This window comes from Leptodactylus fuscus, chromosome 1, assembly GCF_031893055.1.
Source record: "Leptodactylus fuscus isolate aLepFus1 chromosome 1, aLepFus1.hap2, whole genome shotgun sequence".
Lineage (NCBI taxonomy): Eukaryota > Metazoa > Chordata > Amphibia > Anura > Leptodactylidae > Leptodactylus > Leptodactylus fuscus.
This window is the reverse complement of record NC_134265.1, coordinates 144,703,835-144,726,006: the sequence shown is the minus strand read 5'-3', so window position 1 is coordinate 144,726,006 and position 22,172 is coordinate 144,703,835. Positions and strand designations below refer to the sequence as shown.

At 41.7% G+C, this 22,172-nt stretch overlaps 1 protein-coding gene across 3 annotated transcripts in view; it reads left to right on the top strand.

The window, feature by feature from the left end:
• Positions 1-22,172, top strand: part of NTRK2 (neurotrophic receptor tyrosine kinase 2) — a 202,494-nt gene that overhangs the window by 40,461 nt on the left and 139,861 nt on the right. For 2 of the 3 annotated variants that reach the window (XM_075278019.1, XM_075278014.1), the window contains exons 9-10: positions 1,019-1,324; positions 18,230-18,268. In XM_075278019.1, the coding sequence (XP_075134120.1) occupies positions 1,019-1,324; positions 18,230-18,268 (345 nt within the window). The remainder of the gene's footprint in view (positions 1-1,018; positions 1,325-18,229; positions 18,269-22,172) is intronic. The other variant, XM_075278024.1, reaches the window with a different exon arrangement.

Sequence of the window (22,172 nt, the reverse complement as noted above, 5' to 3'; positions counted from 1 at the left end):
GAATGAAACAAGAATACGGTTGGTAAGCGCGGATCTATTTGTCCATTGGTAACTTCTATAGAAGTTTTTTTGGATTGGTCTTAACTTTTGCACTGTACTAGACGTGGATGCACGGATAGGATCTGCTAGCTATCAATCATTAATTGCTGAATATTTGTTTGAGTGCTGTGATCAATTTCACAGCATCCAAAGGTGACTATAACTAGTGCAATTTTTTTTGTGAGAATCATCATAAGGATAATGCACAAGGTGCCGCACGGTGTTCTCTTTTGTTTTTTCCTTCATGTTGTCGTATCTCACACATGTATAACCTATGACATTTATGCCATAGGTTATGGCATAAATGTCTGATAGATGCAGACACATATCTAGAGAATGGGGTCTCCCCCGTCTCTCATTTGCTTTAAGTGGAATGGTGGCAGCACATGCTGGGAAACCCCTTCCTCCACTGTCCAGATAGATGCTCACGTCTATCAGGCATTTATGGCGTATACATCTCTCTTGAATTTCCTGTGACAGGGTTTTAACCCTTGTACAAAGTTAAGTAATACTATGACATTGCTGGATACAATAATATTTATAGCTGTCTCTAGTTAGACAGCCAGGATACAGCAGCACAGCGGTCTCCAACCTGTGACTCTCCGGCCATTGCAAAATTGCAAATCCTAATGTACTTTGACAGCTACAGGTTCATCATCTTTGCTTTTAGTAATAGCTGAGGACAGGAGACAGATGACAAATGGAATATTCTGTAGAAGCTAGATGGAACCATTATATCTTTTCACCCCTCTATGTTTCACTATTGAGAAACCCTGGATCTGTGATTGCCACAAATTTTTCTTTTCAATGCAGATTCATATAAAATGTGATTTCTTTTTCATTTTGGCCCTGGTTTACTATGTATTATTGCATAGTATGGTGACAAATGGAACCAAGCAATATTACTTTATAATGTTTGTGTCCTGCCTATTATTTTTACTATATTTGAATGTCTAATTTTCTATTTTTTTTATTTTAGTTCCACCAAACATCACACTAATAGACTACCCAACTTTAGACCATCACTGGTGCATCCCATTCAGTGTGAGGGGGAACCCAACTCCTAAGCTGCAGTGGTTTCATGAAGGAAATATACTAAGTGAAACAGATTTTATTTGGAGTAAAATTCATGAGTCAAGCAACAATTTGAGTGAACATCATGGTTGTCTTCAACTCGACAGTCCAACGCATCTAAACAATGGAATTTATACTTTACGTGCAGAGAATGAATATGGAAGAGATGAACGTACAATTATGGCACACTTCATGAAAAATCCTGGAGATGGTATGTACATATGACCTTTCTTCTTTTTTTGGAATCTGTTATTCTTAAGTACCTGGTAAAATGTATGCTTCTGGGGCTACATGGTGGCTCAGTGGTTAGCACTGTAGCTTTGCAGCACTGGAGTGCTGGGTTTGAATCCCACCAGGAACAACATCTGTAAGGAGTTTGTATGTTCTCCCCGTGTTTATGTGGATTTCCTCCCATACTAGAAAGACATACTGATAGGAAAAAAATGTACATTGTGATCCTATATGGGGCTCACAATCTACATTAAAAAAAAAAATGTATGCTTCTCTTTACATACAGTCTAGTAAGTTAGAGAAAAGCCTAAGCTGTCTTGGTGAAATCGTTGGAGAGTTCAAGATACACAAATTGTTGTTGCTTTATATTTCGCTTGATCAAACATTTTTTCCTGTGTATTTTCTGAAAGAACGGGCATGTGTAGGCTTGATAGGAGGAGTTGTGGCACTTTTTATGTGCCTTATTTATTAAGAGGTGTGTGCATCTTAATACTTTAGGTGCATCTTGATCCAATGCACAAGACTGATGTATGATCCCTTATGTCTGTAGTTTATTTTTTTGTCCTGAGATTTCTAGGAAATATTTTTTTCTGTATGTCTACATGACTGACCAAGTCACTACAATCCCACATCTACTGTATAAGGTCCTATTAGAGCTCAAGTAAATTATATTATATTAACTTTATTTTACTCTTCAGCTGGTGAAATAAATAACTGCAGATCACAGACCCTATTAGTTGCAGTTACAACTGCAGTTCTCAAGTACTAGTGTCATCCATGCCACCCTAACTGTAGAAGATCTGAGCCCTGATTGTTCCGATGCAGTTGGTGAAATAAAATTTGCTCGCGGTAACACTGTAGTAAATGATGGTCTCAGTTGTAGCCAAAACTGCAGATGATGAAATCGATATTACTTGTAGTTAAAACTGTTCACAAGTAAAGATACTGGTTTCAGCAATACTTTATATACATTGTGGAATAAATAATAAATATTTTAGCATAATCTATTTTGCAGTAGACTACAAGTATTCTGCGTCCCATAAGCAAGTTATAGGGGCCAATTTACCAAGGCCTTTTTGTTACTCTTTTTTTATGTTTCTGCCTGTATTGATTTACTATACCAGAAATCTATGGCAGTCCCTGACTGGGGCATAGCCATGACCGAGGTCTGCACTGAATACTGCAGGTCCGCAAAGTCACGGACATCATGGCACGGCACGGACTGTCCTATAGAACTCTATGGGTGCGTCCAGCTAGACACTGACGTCTGCGGAATGACTCTTTGGAGTGTAATTCAGTGTTGCCGATCAGCAAATTGCGAACCAGAGAAACCACTACAGTCGTGTAAGACCAGACTTAGCCTGCAGGCAGATCCATAGAGAAGCCCTATAGGAATGTGAATTTTCCTAGACTTTTCCATGTTATTATCGGGTCACAACTAGAGAATGGGTTATATGGTAGAAATAGGAACTTTTATTTTAGCTTCCTGTTAGTTATGTTGATTAGCACACATATAAATCTGTATTTGTATAAATAAATATATATATATATATATATATATATATATATATATATATATATAGTACTAATCTGATTTATTTCTCTGTATGCGATTTCCCTAATCACTTCTCACCTCTGCTATTGTAACTCATGCAGCAGCCAGGTTAATCTTTAGTTTGACAGGTATACCAGTGACTCTGCTATCTGTATTATTACACTGGTTATCTGTTTCTTCTCAAATTAAATTGAAAGCTTTGCCTACTACTCTATTTTTACAATGTGGTACCATCCTAGTTACATGGTTACATAGTTAGTATGGTTGAAAAAAGACACATATTCATCAAGTTCAAGTGCGTCTGCCCTCCATTTCCATTAATCAGCCCACTTTCACTCTTCTCTCAGCAATGACTTCTCACTCTTACTCTTCCTTCTTGCATTCGTTCATTCTTGTCTAGGCTTCTCCTGCGTTGCACCAGTGTTATAGAATTCACTGCCATGGACTATTAGACATTGTCCTAACTTAAAATCTGGAAATTAATTTCTGCAAGGAGGTCTATGTAACACAACTTTCATTGTGCTATACGACTATAGGTTTTGTTCCACACACCCACCACCTGACCTGTTCACACTGCTCCATTCTGCAGTGTCCCTTGCAGGTCTTTTTGCACTTTTACACATCTTTACTGACTTGGGTCCTGACTGAGTGACTGAATTCTACAGCTGTATCTATGATCTGATTACCCTAGACTATTCTAATGTTATGTACCTTTAGGTCAGAGCCCCACGTGGTGGAAACGCTGAGGTTGCCTGCGGTGGAAATGCCGCAATAAAATAAATGGCATTTTACAGTCACTGTGTAGTGGATGGGATTTTAGTGAATCACATCCCCATAGTGCAGTAAAATACGCGCAGTGGATATGCTGCAATTTACAAAACCGTCGCAGTTTTGGAAATCGCAACATGTCAATTATACCTATGGTTTCCCTATCGTGGTTTAAATAATTGAAGCAGAAAATCCACAGAAGAAATCTCTACGAACTTTCTGTGAAAAGTTCTGCAGGAAAAACAATGATATGCTACTGCCGTGGCTTTTCCCGCACTGCTTTTTTGCTGCAAGGTGCTACATGGGGCCATATCCTTAAGGTCATTCCCCCCAGTTCATTCAGTTGCTATGCTCTCCTTTCATCTGCTTATCCATTTATTTCCATTTTACATAGTTATAGTACAGCAGAATATATAAAAAGATATAATAAAGAAATAAATATACAAAGTGTCATAAAAAGTGCATGATGTGTCTATGAGTATTAACTTACACTATGTGATCAAAATTATCCAGACACTTGGCTGAAAATGACTTACAAGTTTGTGGCGCCCTCCATCGGTAATGCTGGAATTCAATATGGTGTTGGCCCACCCTTAGCCTTGATGACAGCTTCCACTCTCACAGCATACGTTCAATCAGGTGCTGGAAGGTTTCTTGGGGAATGGCAGCCCATTCTTCACAGAGTGCTGCACTGAGGAGAGGTATCGATGTAGATCGGTGAGGCCTGGCACGAAGTCGGCGTTCCAAAACATCCCAAAGGTGTTCTATAGGATTCAAGTCAGGACTCTGTGCAGGCCAGTCCATTACAGAGATGTTATTGTCGTGTAACCACTCCGCCACAGGCAGTATGTACAGGTGCTCGATCGTGTTGAAAGATGCAATCGCCATCCCCAAATTGCTCTTCAACAGTGGGAAGCAAGAAGGTGTTTAACCCCTTAGAGACACAGCCCAAAAGTGACTTAAGGACCAGGCCTCTTTTTTCAAATCTGACATGTGTCACTTTAAATGGCGATAACTTTGAGACGCTTTAACTTACACAAGTGATTCTGAGATTGTTTTTTCGTAACACATTGTACTTCATGTCAGTAGTAAATTTTCGTTGATATGTTTTGTCTTTAATTATGAAAAAATAGGAAATTTGGTGAAAATTTTGAAAAAAATGCAGTTTTCAAACTTTGAAATTGCAAGCCTTTCAAATAGAAAGTCATACTACCCGAATTTTTTCATAAATATAATTAACCATGTCTCTGATTTATGTAGCAATCAAATTTTAAGCACTCTTTCATTTTTTTCAGATATTATAAGGCTTACAAGTCAAGCAGTAATTTTCCAAATTTTCAAGAAAATTTCCAAAACACATTTTTCAAGGGACCAGTTCAGTTCTGAAGGGAACTTGAAAGGCCTCTCTAATAAAAACCCCCAAAAGTCACCCCATTCTAAAAACTGCACTCCTGAAAGAATCTAAAACAGCAGTTAGAAAGTTTCTTAACCCTTTCAGCATTTCACAACAATTAAAACAAAATGGAAGTCAAATTTACATTTTTCAATTTCTGTCACTAATATATTCATTTAGCCCTAGAATTTACACATTTACTAAGGTTTAAAGGAGAAACTGCACCCCACATTTTGTTACACAATTTCTCCCGAACACGACAATACCCCATATGTGCTGGTACCCTAATGTACGGGCACACGGTCGCTCTCAGAGCGGATGGAGCACTAATTGGATTTTGTAGGCCAGATTTTGCTAGAATATTTTTCAGGCGCCATGCCCCGATTGCAAAGCCCCCAAGGTGCCAAAACAGTGGAAAACCCCAAAATGTCACCCCATTTTGGAAACTAGACCCCTCAAGGAATTTATCAAGGGGTATAGTGAGCACTTGGACCCTACAGGTGTTTCACAGATTTTTTTACCATTGAGATGTGAAAATGAAAAATAACTTTTTTTATAATAAAATGTCACTGTAGCCCCAAATTTTTCATCTTCACAAAGGGTTAAAGGAGAAACTGCACCCCACATTTTGTTACACAATTTCTCCTGAACACGACAATACCCCATATGTGCTGGTACCCTAATGTACGGGCACACGGTCGCTCTCAGAACGGATGGAGCGCTAATTGGATTTTGTAGGCCAGATTTTACTAGAATACTTTTCAGGCACCATGTCCCTTTTACAGAGCCTCCAATGTGCCAAAACAGTGGAAACCCCCAAAATGTCACCCCATTTTGGAAACTATACCCCTCAAGGAATTTACCAAGGGGTTTAGTGAGCCCTTTGACCCTACAGGAGTGTAACAGAATTGGCCCAACAAAAGGAAAAGTGACATTTTTTGCTATAAAATGTAGCTTTAACCCCAAATTATGCATTTCCACAAGGAGTTAAAAAAGAAAATGCACCCCACAAATTGTCAAGCACTTTGCCCCAACTACAGAAATGCCCCACATGTGGATGTAAAGTGATGTATGGGCACACTGTAAAGTCCAGAGCTGAAGGATCGCTATTGGGATTTTGGAGGGCAAATTTAGCTGAAATCTGTTTCAGGCACCATGTTGCATTTGGAGAGCCCCTGAAGTGCTAGAACAGTGGAAACCCCCCCAAAAAAACGAGCCCATTTTGAAAACTAGACCCCTCAAGGAATTTATCAAGGGGTTTAGTGAGCACTTGGACCCTACAGGTGTTTCACAGATTTTTTTACCATTGAGATGTGAAAATGAAAAATTACTTTTTTTCCAATAAATCGTCCATTTAGCGCCATATTTTTAATTTTTGCAAGTAGTTAGAGAATTAAGAGCCCCCCACAGTTTGTTACACAATTTCCCCTGAACACGGCAATACCCCATATGGGATCATAATCTGCTGTATGGGTACATGTTGGGGCTCAGAATGGAAAGAGCGCTATTTGGATTTTGGAGGGCATATATTGCTGGAATAGTTTTGAGGTGCCATGTCGGATTTGCTGAGCCCCTAAAGTATCAATACAATGGAAACCCCTCAAAAGTGACCCCATTTTAGAAACTACACCCATCAAGGAATGTATCAAGTGGTATTATGATTTTGAGACTAAAAATGCTTCCCAAAAATTGAAATTTTTAAAGAAATATGCCATTTTGGTATCCAATGCATTGCACCCACTTTGTGTTGTCAGAGACCTGCACTCCTAAAACTATTAAGTGGGCCTTCCCGAGGGGCAAAAAAATTATATATGTGGGTATAAACTGCTGCTTGGGCGCACAGCAGGGCTCAGAAGGGAAGGAGCACTGCGCTTTATAGCTTTTGGGGTACAGATTTAGAGGGACTTCCTGGGCGCCATGTTGTTTTTGCAGAGCCCTGGAGGTGCCAGTAAACTGGAATTCCCCAAGAAGTGACCCCATTTTGTAGGGGAAATTTTAGAGTCTCTGCAAAAGTGCCATGGCATCCAAAAACCAAACCGTCTAAGTCTGTGCTCCAAAAACCAAATAACCTTCTTCCCTTCTGTGTCTGGTTGGGCCCTAATATCAGTTTATACCCACATATGACATTACGTACGTTATCCGGGGTACACCAGTGTCATATATGTGCCCTAATATCAGTTTATACTCACATATGACATTACCCCGGTTACACCAGTGTCATACATGTGGCATAAACTGCAGTTTGGGCACACAGCAGGGGGCAGAAGGGAAGGAGCGCAATGCGGCTTTTGGAGTACAGATTCATATGTTTGGTATCTAGACGCCATGTCATGTTTGTAGAGCCTGTAAGGTACCAGAAAAGTGGATTCCACAAAGGAGTGACCCCAGTTTGAAAACTGCACCCCTAAAAGAATTTATCAGGGGGTGTAGTGAGTATTAGTATCCCGGACGTGACTGCACAGCGGATGGCGAAGAGGGAATATATAAGCGGTGCGGAGGACATTGCAGACACTAAATTCCCTACTGTACCCCCAGTAGCTCCTATGATTGGGGGAGTCACACTGGGGTCACTTTGGGGGTCACTTCTGGTATATTTTCCCTCATAAGCTGTAAATATGGGGTGTCCCCTGATATTCGCTTGCACAGCTTATACATTCCCTGCCTGCCGCACCCAGTTGTGTTCTAATGATTTGGCGATTTTGCGTGATTTTGTCTTCACATTGGTAGAGGCTATATTTTCTTTATTTTTCTGCTGACGTGGCCATATAAGGGCTTGTTGTTTGCGGGATGCGATGTATTTTGTAATGACACCATCTTGGGGTGCCTAAAACTTACTGATTACATTTTATTAACTCTTTTTTGCTGGATTTAAAAGAGAAAAAATCAATTCTGGTATTGAGTTTTACCTTTTACATTTTTCGCCATGCAGCGTACAGTATAAGTAACATGTGACCTTTATTCTGCGGGTCGGTACGGTTACGGCGATACCTCATTTATGTTATTTTTTTATGCGATACTAAGTCTGCAGAACAAAAACACATTTGGGGACATAAATCAGTGATTTTTGCATCGCCATCTTCTGAGAGGCGTAACATTTTTATTTTTCGCTTGACAGTGTTGGTTGAGGGCTTATTTTTTGCGGGACAACCTGTGCATTTTATTGGTACTATTTTGGGGTGCATATGACTTTTTGATCACTTTTTATAGCACATTTTGTAAGGTGAGATGGCGAAAAATCACTACTTCCGGCGGGTTTTTTCCGTTATTTTTTACCGCCGTTCACTGTGTACATTAAATATTGTTTCAGTTTTGTTGTACAGGTTGTTACGGACGCGACAATACCAAATATGTATTGTTTTTATTAATTTTTTGTGTTTTTTTTACATAATTCATTTTTTATAGAAAAAAGGGATTTTTGGGACTTTATAACTTTATTAATTGTTTTCAAATACTTTATTTTTTTTTTTACACTTTTTTTTTTACTTGTTCTTGTGTCCCTATGGGACACATGGATCAGTGAAGATTGCATCACTGATTCTCTACGCTAGACTGAGACACAGGCTGCAGTGACAGCCTGCACGTGTCTCACTCTAGACACAGGAAGTGAGCTGTGCGGACGGCACAGACTCACTTCCAGAAGACGCCGGGAGCATCACCAGGTAAGTGAGTGCTCAGGGCTGTCTGGGGTCACTAACCAGACCCCAGACTACGTATTACAGATACCGGCACCCCCCGATCTCGGTCCGGGGGGTGCCGGCGGGGGGGGGAGAGATCGCGGCACCCTTTGTTTGCGGTGGTCATGTTTGACCATCGCAATCAAAGGGTTAAAACCTCCGATCGGTAAAAGTACCGACCGGAGGTTATGGAAAAGGGTGATAGCTGTCAGTAACAGCTATCACTCAGTTCCGATTCCGCCCGCTCAGCTAGTGAGCGGGCGGAATCACCATGACGTAATATTACTTCATGGTGCGCAAAGTACCTCGCGTCCATGACGTAATAGTACGTCAAAGGTCGCTAAGGGGTTAAAACATCAATGTAGGCCTGTGCTGTGATAGTGCCACGCAAAACAACAAGAGGTGCAAGCCCCCTCCATTACTGATGGAGGGCGCCACGAACTTGTAAGTCATTTTCAGCCAGGTGTCTGGATACTTTTGGTCACATGGTGTATATCCTGTATCTACTGTATGTCCACGTGTCTATATCATTTACTCTTTCACACTGTGTTTACTAATGTTTGCTTGACATATATCCTGGCATCTTTAAACATAACCGTGGGTTCTAGAGATGAGCGAACAGTGTTCTATCGAACACATGTTCGATCGGATATCAGGGTGTTCGCTATGTTCGAATCGAATCAAACACCGCGTGGTAAAGTGCGCCAAAATTCGATTCCCCTCCCACCTTCCCTGGCGCCTTTTTTGCACCAATAACAGCGCAGGGGAGGTGGGACAGGAACTACGACACCGGGGGCATTGAAAAAAATTGGAAAAAGTCATTGGCTGCCGAAATCAGGTGACCTCCATTTTAGACGAATAGTGGATTTCAAATCCGGGTCATATGAGAATGTGAACTTTGTGACTATGAGACAGGGATAGCTGTACAGGCAGGGATAGCTAGGGATAACCTTTATTTAGGGGGGAATGTTATTAAAAATAACTTTTTGGGGCTCTATCGGGTGTGTAATTGTGATTTTTGTGAGATAAACTTTTTCCCATAGGGATGCATTGGCCAGCGCTGATTGGCCGAATTCCGTACTCTGGCCAATCAGTGCTGGCCAATGCATTCTATTAGCTTGATGAAGCAGAGTGTGCACAAGGGTTCAAGCGCACCCTCGGCTCTGATGTAGCAGAGCCGAGGCTGCACAAGGGTTCAAGCGCACCCTCGGCTCTGATGTAGGAGAGCCGAGGGTGCACTTGAACCCTTGTGCACCCTCAGCTCTGCTACATCAGAGCCGAGGGTGCGCTTGAACCCTTGTGCACACTCTGCTTCATCAAGCTAATAGAATGCATTGGCCAGCGCTGATTGGCCAATGTATTCTATTAGCCTGATGAAGTAGAGCTGAATGTGTGTGCTAAGCACACACATTCAGCTCTACTTCATCGGGCTAATAGAATGCATTGGCCAGCGCTGATTGGCCAGAGTACGGAACTCGACCAATCAGCGCTGGCTCTGCTGGAGGAGGCGGAGTCTAAGATCGCTCCACACCAGTCTCCATTCAGGTCCGACCTTAGACTCCGCCTCCTCCGGCAGAGCCAGCGCTGATTGGCCGAAGGCTGGCCAATGCATTCCTATGCGAATGCAGAGACTTAGCAGTGCTGAGTCAGTTTTGCTCAACTACACATCTGATGCACACTCGGCACTGCTACATCAGATGTAGCAATCTGATGTAGCAGAGCCGAGGGTGCACTAGAACCCCTGTGCAAACTCAGTTCACGCTAATAGAATGCATTGGCCAGCGCTGATTGGCCAATGCATTCTATTAGCCCGATGAAGTAGAGCTGAATGTGTGTGCTAAGCACACACATTCAGCACTGCTTCATCACGCCAATACAATGCATTAGCCAGTGCTGATTGGCCAGAGTACGGAATTCGGCCAATCAGCGCTGGCCAATGCATTCTATTAGCCCGATGAAGTAGAGCTGAATGTGTGTGCTAAGCACACACATTCAGCACTGCTTCATCACGCCAATACAATGCATTAGCCAGTGCTGATTGGCCGAATTCCGTACTCTGGCCAATCAGCGCTGGCTCTGCTGGAGGAGGCGGAGTCTAAGGTCGGACCTGAATGGAGACTCATGTGGAGCGATCTTAGACTCCGCCTCCTCCAGCAGAGCCAGCGCTGATTGGCCGAATTCCGTACTCTGGCCAATCAGCGCTGGCCAATGCATTCTATTAGCCCGATGAAGTAGAGCTGAATGTGTGTGCTAAGCACACACATTCAGCACTGCTTCATCACGCCAATACAATGCATTAGCCAGTGCTGATTGGCCAGAGTACGGAATTCGGCCAATCAGCGCTGGCTCTGCTGGAGGAGGCGGAGTCTAAGGTCGGACCTGAATGGAGACTGGTGTGGAGCGATCTTAGACTCCGCCTCCTCCAGCAGAGCCAGCGCTGATTGGCCGAATTCCGTACTCTGGCCAATCAGCACTGGCTAATGCATTGTATTGGCGTGATGAAGCAGTGCTGAATGTGTGTGCTTAGCACACACATTCAGCTCTACTTCATCGGGCTAATAGAATGCATTGGCCAGCGCTGATTGGCCGAATTCCGTACTCTGGCCAATCAGCACTGGCTAATGCATTGTATTGGCGTGATGAAGCAGTGCTGAATGTGTGTGCTTAGCACACACATTCAGCTCTGCTTCATCGGGCTAATAGAATGCATTGGCCAGCGCTGATTGGCCGAATTCCGTACTCTGGCCAATCAGCACTGGCTAATGCATTGTATTGGCGTGATGAAGCAGTGCTGAATGTGTGTGCTTAGCACACACATTCAGCTCTACTTCATCGGGCTAATAGAATGCATTGGCCAGCGCTGATTGGCCAGAGTACGGAATTCGGCCAATCAGCGCTGGCTCTGCTGGAGGAGGCGGAGTCTAAGATCGCTCCACACCAGTCTCCATTCAGGTCCGACCTTAGACTCCGCCTCCTCCAGCAGAGCCAGCGCTGATTGGCCGAATTCTGTACTCTGGCCAATCAGCACTGGCTAATGCATTGTATTGGCGTGATGAAGCAGTGCTGAATGTGTGTGCTTAGCACACACATTCAGCTCTACTTCATCGGGCTAATAGAATGCATTGGCCAGCGCTGATTGGCCGAATTCCGTACTCTGGCCAATCAGCACTGGCTAATGCATTGTATTGGCGTGATGAAGCAGTGCTGAATGTGTGTGCTTAGCACACACATTCAGCTCTGCTTCATCGGGCTAATAGAATGCATTGGCCAGCGCTGATTGGCCGAATTCCGTACTCTGGCCAATCAGCACTGGCTAATGCATTGTATTGGCGTGATGAAGCAGTGCTGAATGTGTGTGCTTAGCACACACATTCAGCTCTACTTCATCGGGCTAATAGAATGCATTGGCCAGCGCTGATTGGCCAGAGTACGGAATTCGGCCAATCAGCGCTGGCTCTGCTGGAGGAGGCGGAGTCTAAGATCGCTCCACACCAGTCTCCATTCAGGTCCGACCTTAGACTCCGCCTCCTCCAGCAGAGCCAGCGCTGATTGGCCGAATTCCGTACTCTGGCCAATCAGCACTGGCTAATGCATTGTATTGGCGTGATGAAGCAGTGCTGAATGTGTGTGCTTAGCACACACATTCAGCTCTACTTCATCGGGCTAATAGAATGCATTGGCCAGCGCTGATTGGCCGAATTCCGTACTCTGGCCAATCAGCACTGGCTAATGCATTGTATTGGCGTGATGAAGCAGTGCTGAATGTGTGTGCTTAGCACACACATTCAGCTCTACTTCATCGGGCTAATAGAATGCATTGGCCAGCGCTGATTGGCCGAATTCCGTACTCTGGCCAATCAGCACTGGCTAATGCATTGTATTGGCGTGATGAAGCAGTGCTGAATGAGTGTGCTTAGCACACACATTCAGCTCTACTTCATCGGGCTAATAGAATGCATTGGCCAATCAGCGCTGGCCAATGCATTCTATTAGCGTGAACTGAGTTTGCACAGGGGTTCTAGTGCACCCTCGGCTCTGCTACATCAGATTGCTACATCTGATGTAGCAGTGCCGAGTGTGCATCAGATGTGTAGTTGAGCAAAACTGACTCAGCACTGCTAAGTCTCTGCATTCGCATAGGAATGCATTGGCCAGCCTTCGGCCAATCAGCGCTGGCTCTGCCGGAGGAGGCGGAGTCTAAGGTCGGACCTGAATGGAGACTGGTGTGGAGCGATCTTAGACTCCGCCTCCTCCAGCAGAGCCAGCGCTGATTGGTCGAGTTCCGTACTCTGGCCAATCAGCACTGGCCAATGCATTTCTATGGGGAAAAGTTAGCTTGCGAAAATCGCAAACTGACAGGGATTTCCATGAAATAAAGTGACTTTTATGCCCCCAGACATGCTTCCCCTGCTGTCCCAGTGTCATTCCAGGGTGTTGGTATCATTTCCTGGGGTGTCATAGTGGACTTGGTGACCCTCCAGACACGAATTTGGGTTTCCCCCTTAACGAGTTTATGTTCCCCATAGACTATAATGGGGTTCGAAACCCATTCGAACACTCGAACAGTGAGCGGCTGTTCGAATCGAATTTCGAACCTCGAACATTTTAGTGTTCGCTCATCTCTAGTGGGTTCCCATTCACCTGACAGAGGACTAAATACTCTCCTTTTGGCCTCCATCTGACTTGTTTAGATCAATATCAATATTTTTTTGGTTGTATGAATTAGGGCAACAGATTTCACCATTCACAACATAGAGGTATCCAGTAAACTATATATACTGCATGTTATATGTTTTTTCAAACAATAGATATATATTGTATATCTACATAGTAACATCTATCAGAGGTAGAAATCAAATATAAAGATTGAGTCTTCAGTAGTTGATACCTTTTTAATGGCTAACAAAAATTATGACAGATTACAAGTTTCCGGGACTACTAGGTCTCTTCATCAGTGACTTTGCCATTTACCAATTTAGACAGACACAATGTGAAAAGAGCCTTACTAAGATGTTACCATTCTACTGTTTATTACCGCACATCTACAGTACTTGTGAAATGTTACATGTCGTGCCTTCTATGTACATTGTTCATGTACAATATTAGTTGTAATTCCTATACCCATGATGGTGTTTGCGACATAGCTGGCATCATAACCAATTTAAACATTATAATCAGCATCACTATATAATATAGCCAAAAAAAAAATAAAAACAAAAGAATTGCAGAATGATGGCACTAACACTAAAGCAAAGTATTATATAACTTTATAAAATGATAGCACAGATCCTTCTCATAAGGCACTGTATAATAGGGCTAATATGAAAGACTTTATCATAGGGTGCAGTGCTGACTTGTGGATAGGTTTGTGGTTCCCAGTAGTTACAATTATGACTGCTGTGGACCTGAATACCAGCAGATAACGCATGTATTTACTGTACTTCATTGTATTTCTCACCTTTTTAGACTTGTCATTGCATAAATTGTAAAATTGAAAAAGATAGCAAATGTACATCAGAATGTACAATCCATGAGCTGGACTTGAGTTGATTTCCAAATGAAAGTGTAAGCTTTACTCTAAAGGAGACACATCTCTTTGCTTATAGTTACATAGTAGATGAGGTTGGATAAAGACATCAGTCCATTAAGTCCAACCTATAACCCTACAATCCCTACAGTGTTGATCCAGGGGAAGACAAAAACCCCATGAGAGTTTTGCCAATCGCCCCATTTCAGGGGAAAAAATTCCTTCCCAACTCCAATCTGGCAGTCAGTATAAAAACCCTGGATCAACGTGTCCTTATAATCTAGAGTCCATAACCTGTAATATTTTTCTCTTCAAGAAAGGCATCGAGGCCCACTTTGAACTTGTTCAGTGAATCCGCCATCACCACTTCCTGGGGCAGAGAGTTCCAGAGCCTCGCTGTTCTTACTGTGAAGAATCCCCTTCTATGTTTCTGGTGAAACCTTCTCTCCTCCAGACGTAGAGGATGTCCTCTTGTCACTGTCACTGGCCTAGGAGTAAAAAGACACTTAGAAAGTTCTTTGTTAGATTCAAAGCTATTGAAACTTGAAGTTGATTGCTCTGAATCGAAGGGTTTTCTAGAATAAATTCTATAATAAAAACTCTGAGTGGTCCTAAAGATTGTCAAGAAGTTCAGCTGGTATCTGCTGCCACTTCAGTTTCAGATTTGTATGTTCTTATATGCTAATGGTGAATAGGTAGGAGTCCCTACTAAAAGGATTAGACTTGGAAATCCTGCTTTATTAATCCTATGAGAATTGTAGTTCAGATTACCAACTAATGAATCGACTGTTTATGACCATTACCACACCCTCTGTGATCCGCTGACAAAATATAGACTTCTATAGTTAGCATCAGTTAAATCTGCTAATACAGAGTAAACATAGCTCACAGCTCTGGATGACTATTATAAGACTGCTCCTATGTGTAGTTTCCTTGATCTTATTAAATTAGTTTGAAAGGGGTTTACCTATCCGTAGGAGGGTATGGGATGTAACTTTTGTGACCACTGCTCCATCTAAACTAAATCCTCTGAGATTGATTTAAGAAACAAATCTGCAACCTACAGATCAGTAGACCCATTTTTGGTCTTGATGACCTCATTAACTCTTTGCAGAATGCACAGTTTATAGAGAATATTGCCCAGGACCACTGCTGACCAGCAGAATATGGTGGCTGCAAGTTTGTTTGTGTGTGTAGTGCAGTGCCTGTGTAAACAATGAAGGCATCATTTGTGGAACACTGCTGTCCCTTCATTGTACTGATTTGCAGGAGTAGCAGAAGTCATATGCCATCAATATAAGGATAAGCCATTAATGTTAATTTTCTGACAAATCCCTTTAATAAACTTCTAGTTATGCTAAGACCTTGCAGCGTCTGGAGCTCTCCTGTGTCATCATGTGCCTGAGGTCACTGCTGGGGCCTGTGATTAGGCCACCATCGGCCATATGGGCATGCCAAGCATCATGACGTCATGATACTTGGCATGCCCATGTAACTGCTAAGAACCAATCAAAGGCCTCAGCAGTGACCCCGGACGCATGATGTCACAAGAGAGCTCCAGACGACATGGAGGAGGCAGAGAGCCAGAGAGGTAACACAAGGTGATTTCTGAATGTTTTATTTATTTTGTACACCTCTGCTGGGCCTCCACCTATTATACTCCAGAGTATAATAATCTGACTTTAACTTTGACATAACTTTGGCTGTGTTTGTCTTAGAGGGCTTGAAATTGGATAGATAGGTTCCTAGTGTAGGTTCCTAGTATGCTACACTGTTTTAAGCCATTTTAAGGTGTGATTTGTACCTAACATATTCGACCCGAAACAAATTGAGTCACCCAAACCGTATACAAAACAAATCCTGAGAGGATCGCCCATCTCTAGGAACCACCGGCCAGATTCAATTTAATGTGGCTCCAGACTGATGATTAACTCTAGAAGTTCAGGGTAATTTCTTATCTCTACGTAAATAGAGACACTTACAGTCCTATGAAAAAGTTTGGGCACCCCTATTAATCTTAATCATTTTTAGTTCTAAATATTTTGGTGTTTGCAACAGCCATTTCAGTTTGATATATCTAATAACTGATGGACACAGTAATATTTCAGGATTGAAATGAGGTTTATTGTACTAACAGAAAATGTGCAATATGCATTAAACCAAAATTTGACCGGTGCAAAAGTATGGGCACCTCAACAGAAAAGTGACATTAATATTTAGTAGATCCTCCTTTTGCAAAGATAACAGCCTCTAGTCGCTTCCTGTAGCTTTTAATCAGTTCCTGGATCCTGGATAAAGGTATTTTGGACAAACAATTCAAGTTCAGTTAAGTTAGATGGTCGCCGAGCATGGACAGCCCGCTTCAAATCATCCCACAGATGTTTAATGATATTCAGGTCTGGGGACTGGGATGGCCATTCCAGAACATTGTAATTGTTCCTCTGCATGAATGCCTGAGGATTTGGAGCGGTGTTTTGGATCATTGTCTTGCTGAAATATCCATCCCCGGCATAACTTCAACTTCGTCACTGATTCTTGAACATTATTCTCAAGAATCTGCTGATACTGAGTGGAATCCATGCGACTCTCAACTTTAACAAGATTCCCGGTGCCGGCATTGGCTACACAGCCCCAAAGCATGATGGAACCTCCACCAAATTTTACAGTGGGTAGCATGTGTTTTTCTTGGAATGCTGTTTCTTTTTGGACGCCATGCATAACGCCTTTTTTTATAACCAAACAACTCAATTTTTGTTTCCAAAATGAAGCTGCCTTGTCCAAATGTGCTTTTTCATACCTCAGGCAACTCTATTTGTGGCGTACGTGCAGAAACGGCTTCTTTCTCATCACTCTCCCATACAGCTTCTATTTGTGCAAAGTGCGCTGTATAGTTGACCGATGCACAGTGACACCATCTGCAGCAAGATGATGCTGCAGCTCTTTGGAGGTGGTCTGTGGATTGTCCTTGACTGTTCTCACCATTCTTCTTCTCTGCCTTTCTGATATTTTTCTTGGCCTGCCACTTCTGGGCTTAACAAGAACTGTCCCTGTGGTCTTCCATTTCCTTACTATGTTCCTCACAGTGGAAACTGACAGGTTAAATCTCTGAGACAACGTTTTGTATCCTTCCCCTGAACAACTATGTTGAACAATCTTTGTTTTCAGATCATTTGAGAGCGGGCTGTCCATGTTCGGCGACCATCAAACTTAACTGAACTTGAATTGTTTTGTAGAAAGAAATGGTCCAAAATACCTTCATCCAGGATCCAGGAACTGATTAAAAGCTACAGGAAGCGACTAGAGGCTGTTATCTTTGCAAAAGGAGGATGTACTAAATATTAATGTCACTTTTCTGTTGAGGTGCCCATATTTTTGCACCGGTCAAATTTTGGTTTAATGCATATTGCGCATTTTCTGTTAGTACAATAAACCTCATTTCAATCCTGAAATATTACTGTGTCCATCAGTTATTAGATATATCAAACTGAAATGGCTGCTGCAAATACCAAAATATTTAGAACTAAAAATGATTAAGATTAATAGGGGTGCCCAAACTTTTTCATAGGACTGTATAACCGCCGACTGTGTCGTGTATTGTATCTGAGTCCCATAGTAAAGACGCATTGATATATGTTCATACAGCACTGTGCACACATTTCGCCTCCATTCACTGCTGATAAACTCCATTGTGATGTTCTGCAAGTTCCTGTTTCTAGATTGACTGTTATTTTTTCCACTTTTCTGTTCTTTGGATAGGTGCATGTACAATTTATTAGCTGCTAAAATGTGAATCAATGATTCATTTTGTGCAGTGCTTATATAAATGACCAGAAATAAAAGGTCCCGTGTGGCATACATAATGCTGTATGTGTAAAAATAATCGAAAGATTAGTAAGAGCTAAGTGTATGGAACCTATGACATTACTCACACATTTTCTCTTACTTTCTTTTCTGTTTTTCTGTTTTAGGTGAATTAACTGATCCAATTACTGACCCTGGATTTTATGGTACATATAAAGAATTTATTTTATTCTTAGATGGGTGGGTGAGTGGGATTGACCATATAATCTAAACATTAATGCCATCGATTGACACACAAACATCAGATAGACATGTCAGTAAATAGTAGTAAACACTATAATAAAATGCTCTGCCATTTATTCTATTGTTACCCTCATTTGCTATATGAAGTATATGTACTGTGCGTAGAGATTGTTCATTCCTTATGTGCTTTCCAATGTTAAAGGCTGGTGCAAATGAGATCCATTTAATGCATTTAACAGTGCTTGTTCTGCCCAAATATGTAATAGAAATCTTAGACTACATGCCACAATAGTGTGCAGTCTATGGGTCAGAAAAAATAGCACGAATGACACACAGATAAGTATCCATGTGTCATCTGCGGTTTTCACTGACCCATACATTGTAAATGATTTGACAGACAGGTATAGGACCCGCTTCATATTTTGCAGCTCTTCAATTCGGGCCAGGACATGCTTCCGCATAAACTATGACTGTTTATGGGCCCATTGAATGGCAGGGGCCCGTATTTTCACCTGCAATTCCAGATAAAAAGTACAATTGTGTGCATGAGGTCTTAGAATTATTAGGAGATTAGATTTTGTAAGCCTTAAGACAGGAAATGATGTCATATTCTTGACAGATGTAGGCTATCATTTAATGCAAAAGAGAGCTCACATAGGAAAATGGTTGCCATCAAACTTTTACAAGTTATATATTAGTTATGGACAGGGGATTTACACTGCCAAATTGACCTGTTATAACACAATATGTGGCCGCATTAAAAATAATAAAGCTTTATATATTCACCTAATGTCTGTACTCCCCCTCCAATGCAGTTCTTCAGTGAAGTCAGAGGAGTACACCACATCTTCAGTGCACGTATGCCGGATCTCGGGTGCATGCAAAGTGGAGTCAGGGTCTCCAGCTTCACTGAAGAACAGTGCTGGCCTCAGGAGCACCAAAGATGAGTCTGATGAGACTCATTGGACTCATCCCTAGGTAAGTATTAAGGTTTTTTATTTTTAAAGGGTTGTCCAGGATAAACTAAGAATTAACTCCTAAACTAAACCCCCTCCCCTGCCTAACTTCTAATTTACTTCAATTTAATAAAATCTATAATTGCCCACATCCCTGGAGCGGTCCTCATTACACCATTATCCGAAACGGAATGTCACCATTACTCCCCCCCCCATCCCCATCAATACTTACCAAGCCTTACTTTGTGTGGGAACGGCTCCTCCCCTCTGACTCTGCTTGTAGTGGGTGGAATAGATTAGCTAGGGAGATGGGGAGAGAGTGGGTGGGCAGGATCGCTTGGCTAGGGAGATGATGGAAGGGGCTAGTAATGGGTGGAATCGCTAGGCTAGTGAACAAGGAGGGGGAGAATAATGGAGTGAGAGAGGAGGGGGGTAGGGTGAGAAGGAGCTAGTGTAGAAGCTACAGAGGAAGTTGCACAGAAGGAAGCTAATACCAAGTAAACAAACGCAGAGGATGCCAACAGCAATCAGAGACCTACAGAAATCACTCCAATAACTGCTAAAGATATATGGGTGTACTTAGTAACTCATTACTAGCACTAACAGACAATTTTTTAACAAAAGCCCTTTCTGACAAATCCACAGAATATTCCATAATTGGATGTAACAGAAGGACAACGTAAAGGGTTTGTCCAGTCCCAAATTGTTTTTTCAACAAAAAAGGAACAGAAAGAACGCTGATCTTATATGAGCATGGCTTAATAGTTCTTTTGTGTATAGAACTTCCTATATTGAGCCCCTCCTTGCCATTCATAGCAATTATTTGATGGTGATGGGTAAAATAAGCAGCATTTTTATAGTCTCAGTAATTTATTAATAATTATTTACAATTTCTAAAGTTTCTTTGACCTTTTTTATAACTTTTACAAAAAGCTATTTACCGTATGTTAATATTTCTACGGTGTGAAGTGTGAGCACTATAGTGCTCTAATATATTTATTCTGTTGAAATAAAAATTATAGAGCTCCTTTACTTAGAATTCACCTCCCCCTATTCCTTTTTAGGCTGGGGCCTCGAAAAACATGGCATTTTACTGTACTCGCAAAGTGGATGGAATTATGGCTAATCCCATCCACACATAGCAGGAAAATATCCGCAGCAGAAATGCTGTGATTTCAAAAACTGTGGCGTTTTTGTAAATCGCAGGATGTCAATTATACCTACAGAAACGCTACTGTTTTCTATATAGGTATAATAGCAGAACTGTTATTTCATGGGGACATTCTATTTCTTATGCAGACTTACCAGGACACGGTACAATTCCTAAGTTGTAGCATACTACATAAGTGGACTCTAAAGCACCAACGTTTGCCCCTACAGGATACAAGATGTATAGCTTAGACCTTTCTTTTTCATAGTCTCTGCTTGTTTTGTTTTTTGTACTTTGCAAATCCAGTCTTAGAAAACCATTTGTGTGCAGTTGTAGTATAGAAAATTCACTTCTCAGATTGGTGGATATGTGAATGCCAGCATGCTGCAAATGATAACTCTATTATGTATCATAGTCTACATCCTATTTGTAATATCATCATATCGTTGCAAAATGGTATTCACACCTGGCTTGATGGCTTCATATCAGTACATTTTTCTGTTTCATGTGTTATGTGTATTTTGGGGTGATTTTTCTTTTTTTAATTTTACAGGTTTACAGTGTATCATTAAAAGCCCAAATGGTAGAGAATCCTTTATTGAGGTTGTCCGGGATAAAATTAAATCCCTAGTCTAATCTAAACTCCCTCCCCCATCTACTTTCTAAATATCATAATTTAGCAAATATGTATATTTACCCATATCCCTGGGGCGGTCATGTGACTGCCCCAGAAACATTTTCTGGTTATCCGGTGACAATCCATTCCCCGTTTCCAAAAATGAAATGTCACTATTATGCACCTCTGCTGCATCCAGTCCATTATACTTACCCCTATTAATTGCAGGCTCCTTCCTGCAGGATGGCTACTCCCTGTTTTCTGACTGCTGGCACCTGCTATAGACCCAGCGCTGCTCTGTGCAGCCAATAATCCACCTCTACTGTGCAGACGTGGGAGCATCATCAGAGAGGTGCACAGTAGAGGTGTATTGTCGTCTACAGAACAGCGCTGGGTCTATAGCAGGCGCCAGCAGTCAGAAAAGAACGATGGACTGTCCTGCAAGAGGAAGACTGGAAGTAAGATAGACAAGTATGACGACGTGGGGAGGGGGTGCGCTGAGTTAGTTGGGAAGAGCTAGTAGCGGGCGGGATAATTAGAGAGACATGGAGGGGGTGTATGGGAGGGAGGCATACAGGAGGGGGGAGGGAGTGAGGTGAGAGGGGTTAGTGTGGAAGTTACATAGCTGGAAGCTGAAACATACAAACAAATGCAGAGGATGCCAGGAGCTCCCAGAGACACCAGAAATAATGCAAAACATTGTAAAAGGTATATGGGTGCATTTATTAACTTATTAATAGCACAAACAGACCTTTTAAAAAAACAAACATTTTTGCTCTGAAAACCCCTTTAACAATTTATTGTTGTCTTGAATTATTATAAATTCAGATTGAACACAGTCAGTGAATAAAGCACTTTGCTCATGTTCTCATGACAACGCTTTTTGTTACCCTAATTTGGAGGTTTTGGAGTTCAGTGTTATCCTAGGAACATTGATATTTTAGCAACTTTTTATATTTTTTAGTTAATCCCTGTGAGGTATTTTAAATGTATCTGCATAATTCTCAATACGCCTTTGACAAGACTAAGCTGCCGGTAGCAAGAAGTCTTGCTATTAACTAATGTCGAGACTTGTAATTGTTATTCCTGAAATTTAATAATAGCAATAACATAAAAAATACCAACGTAAGTTAATATACTGTATT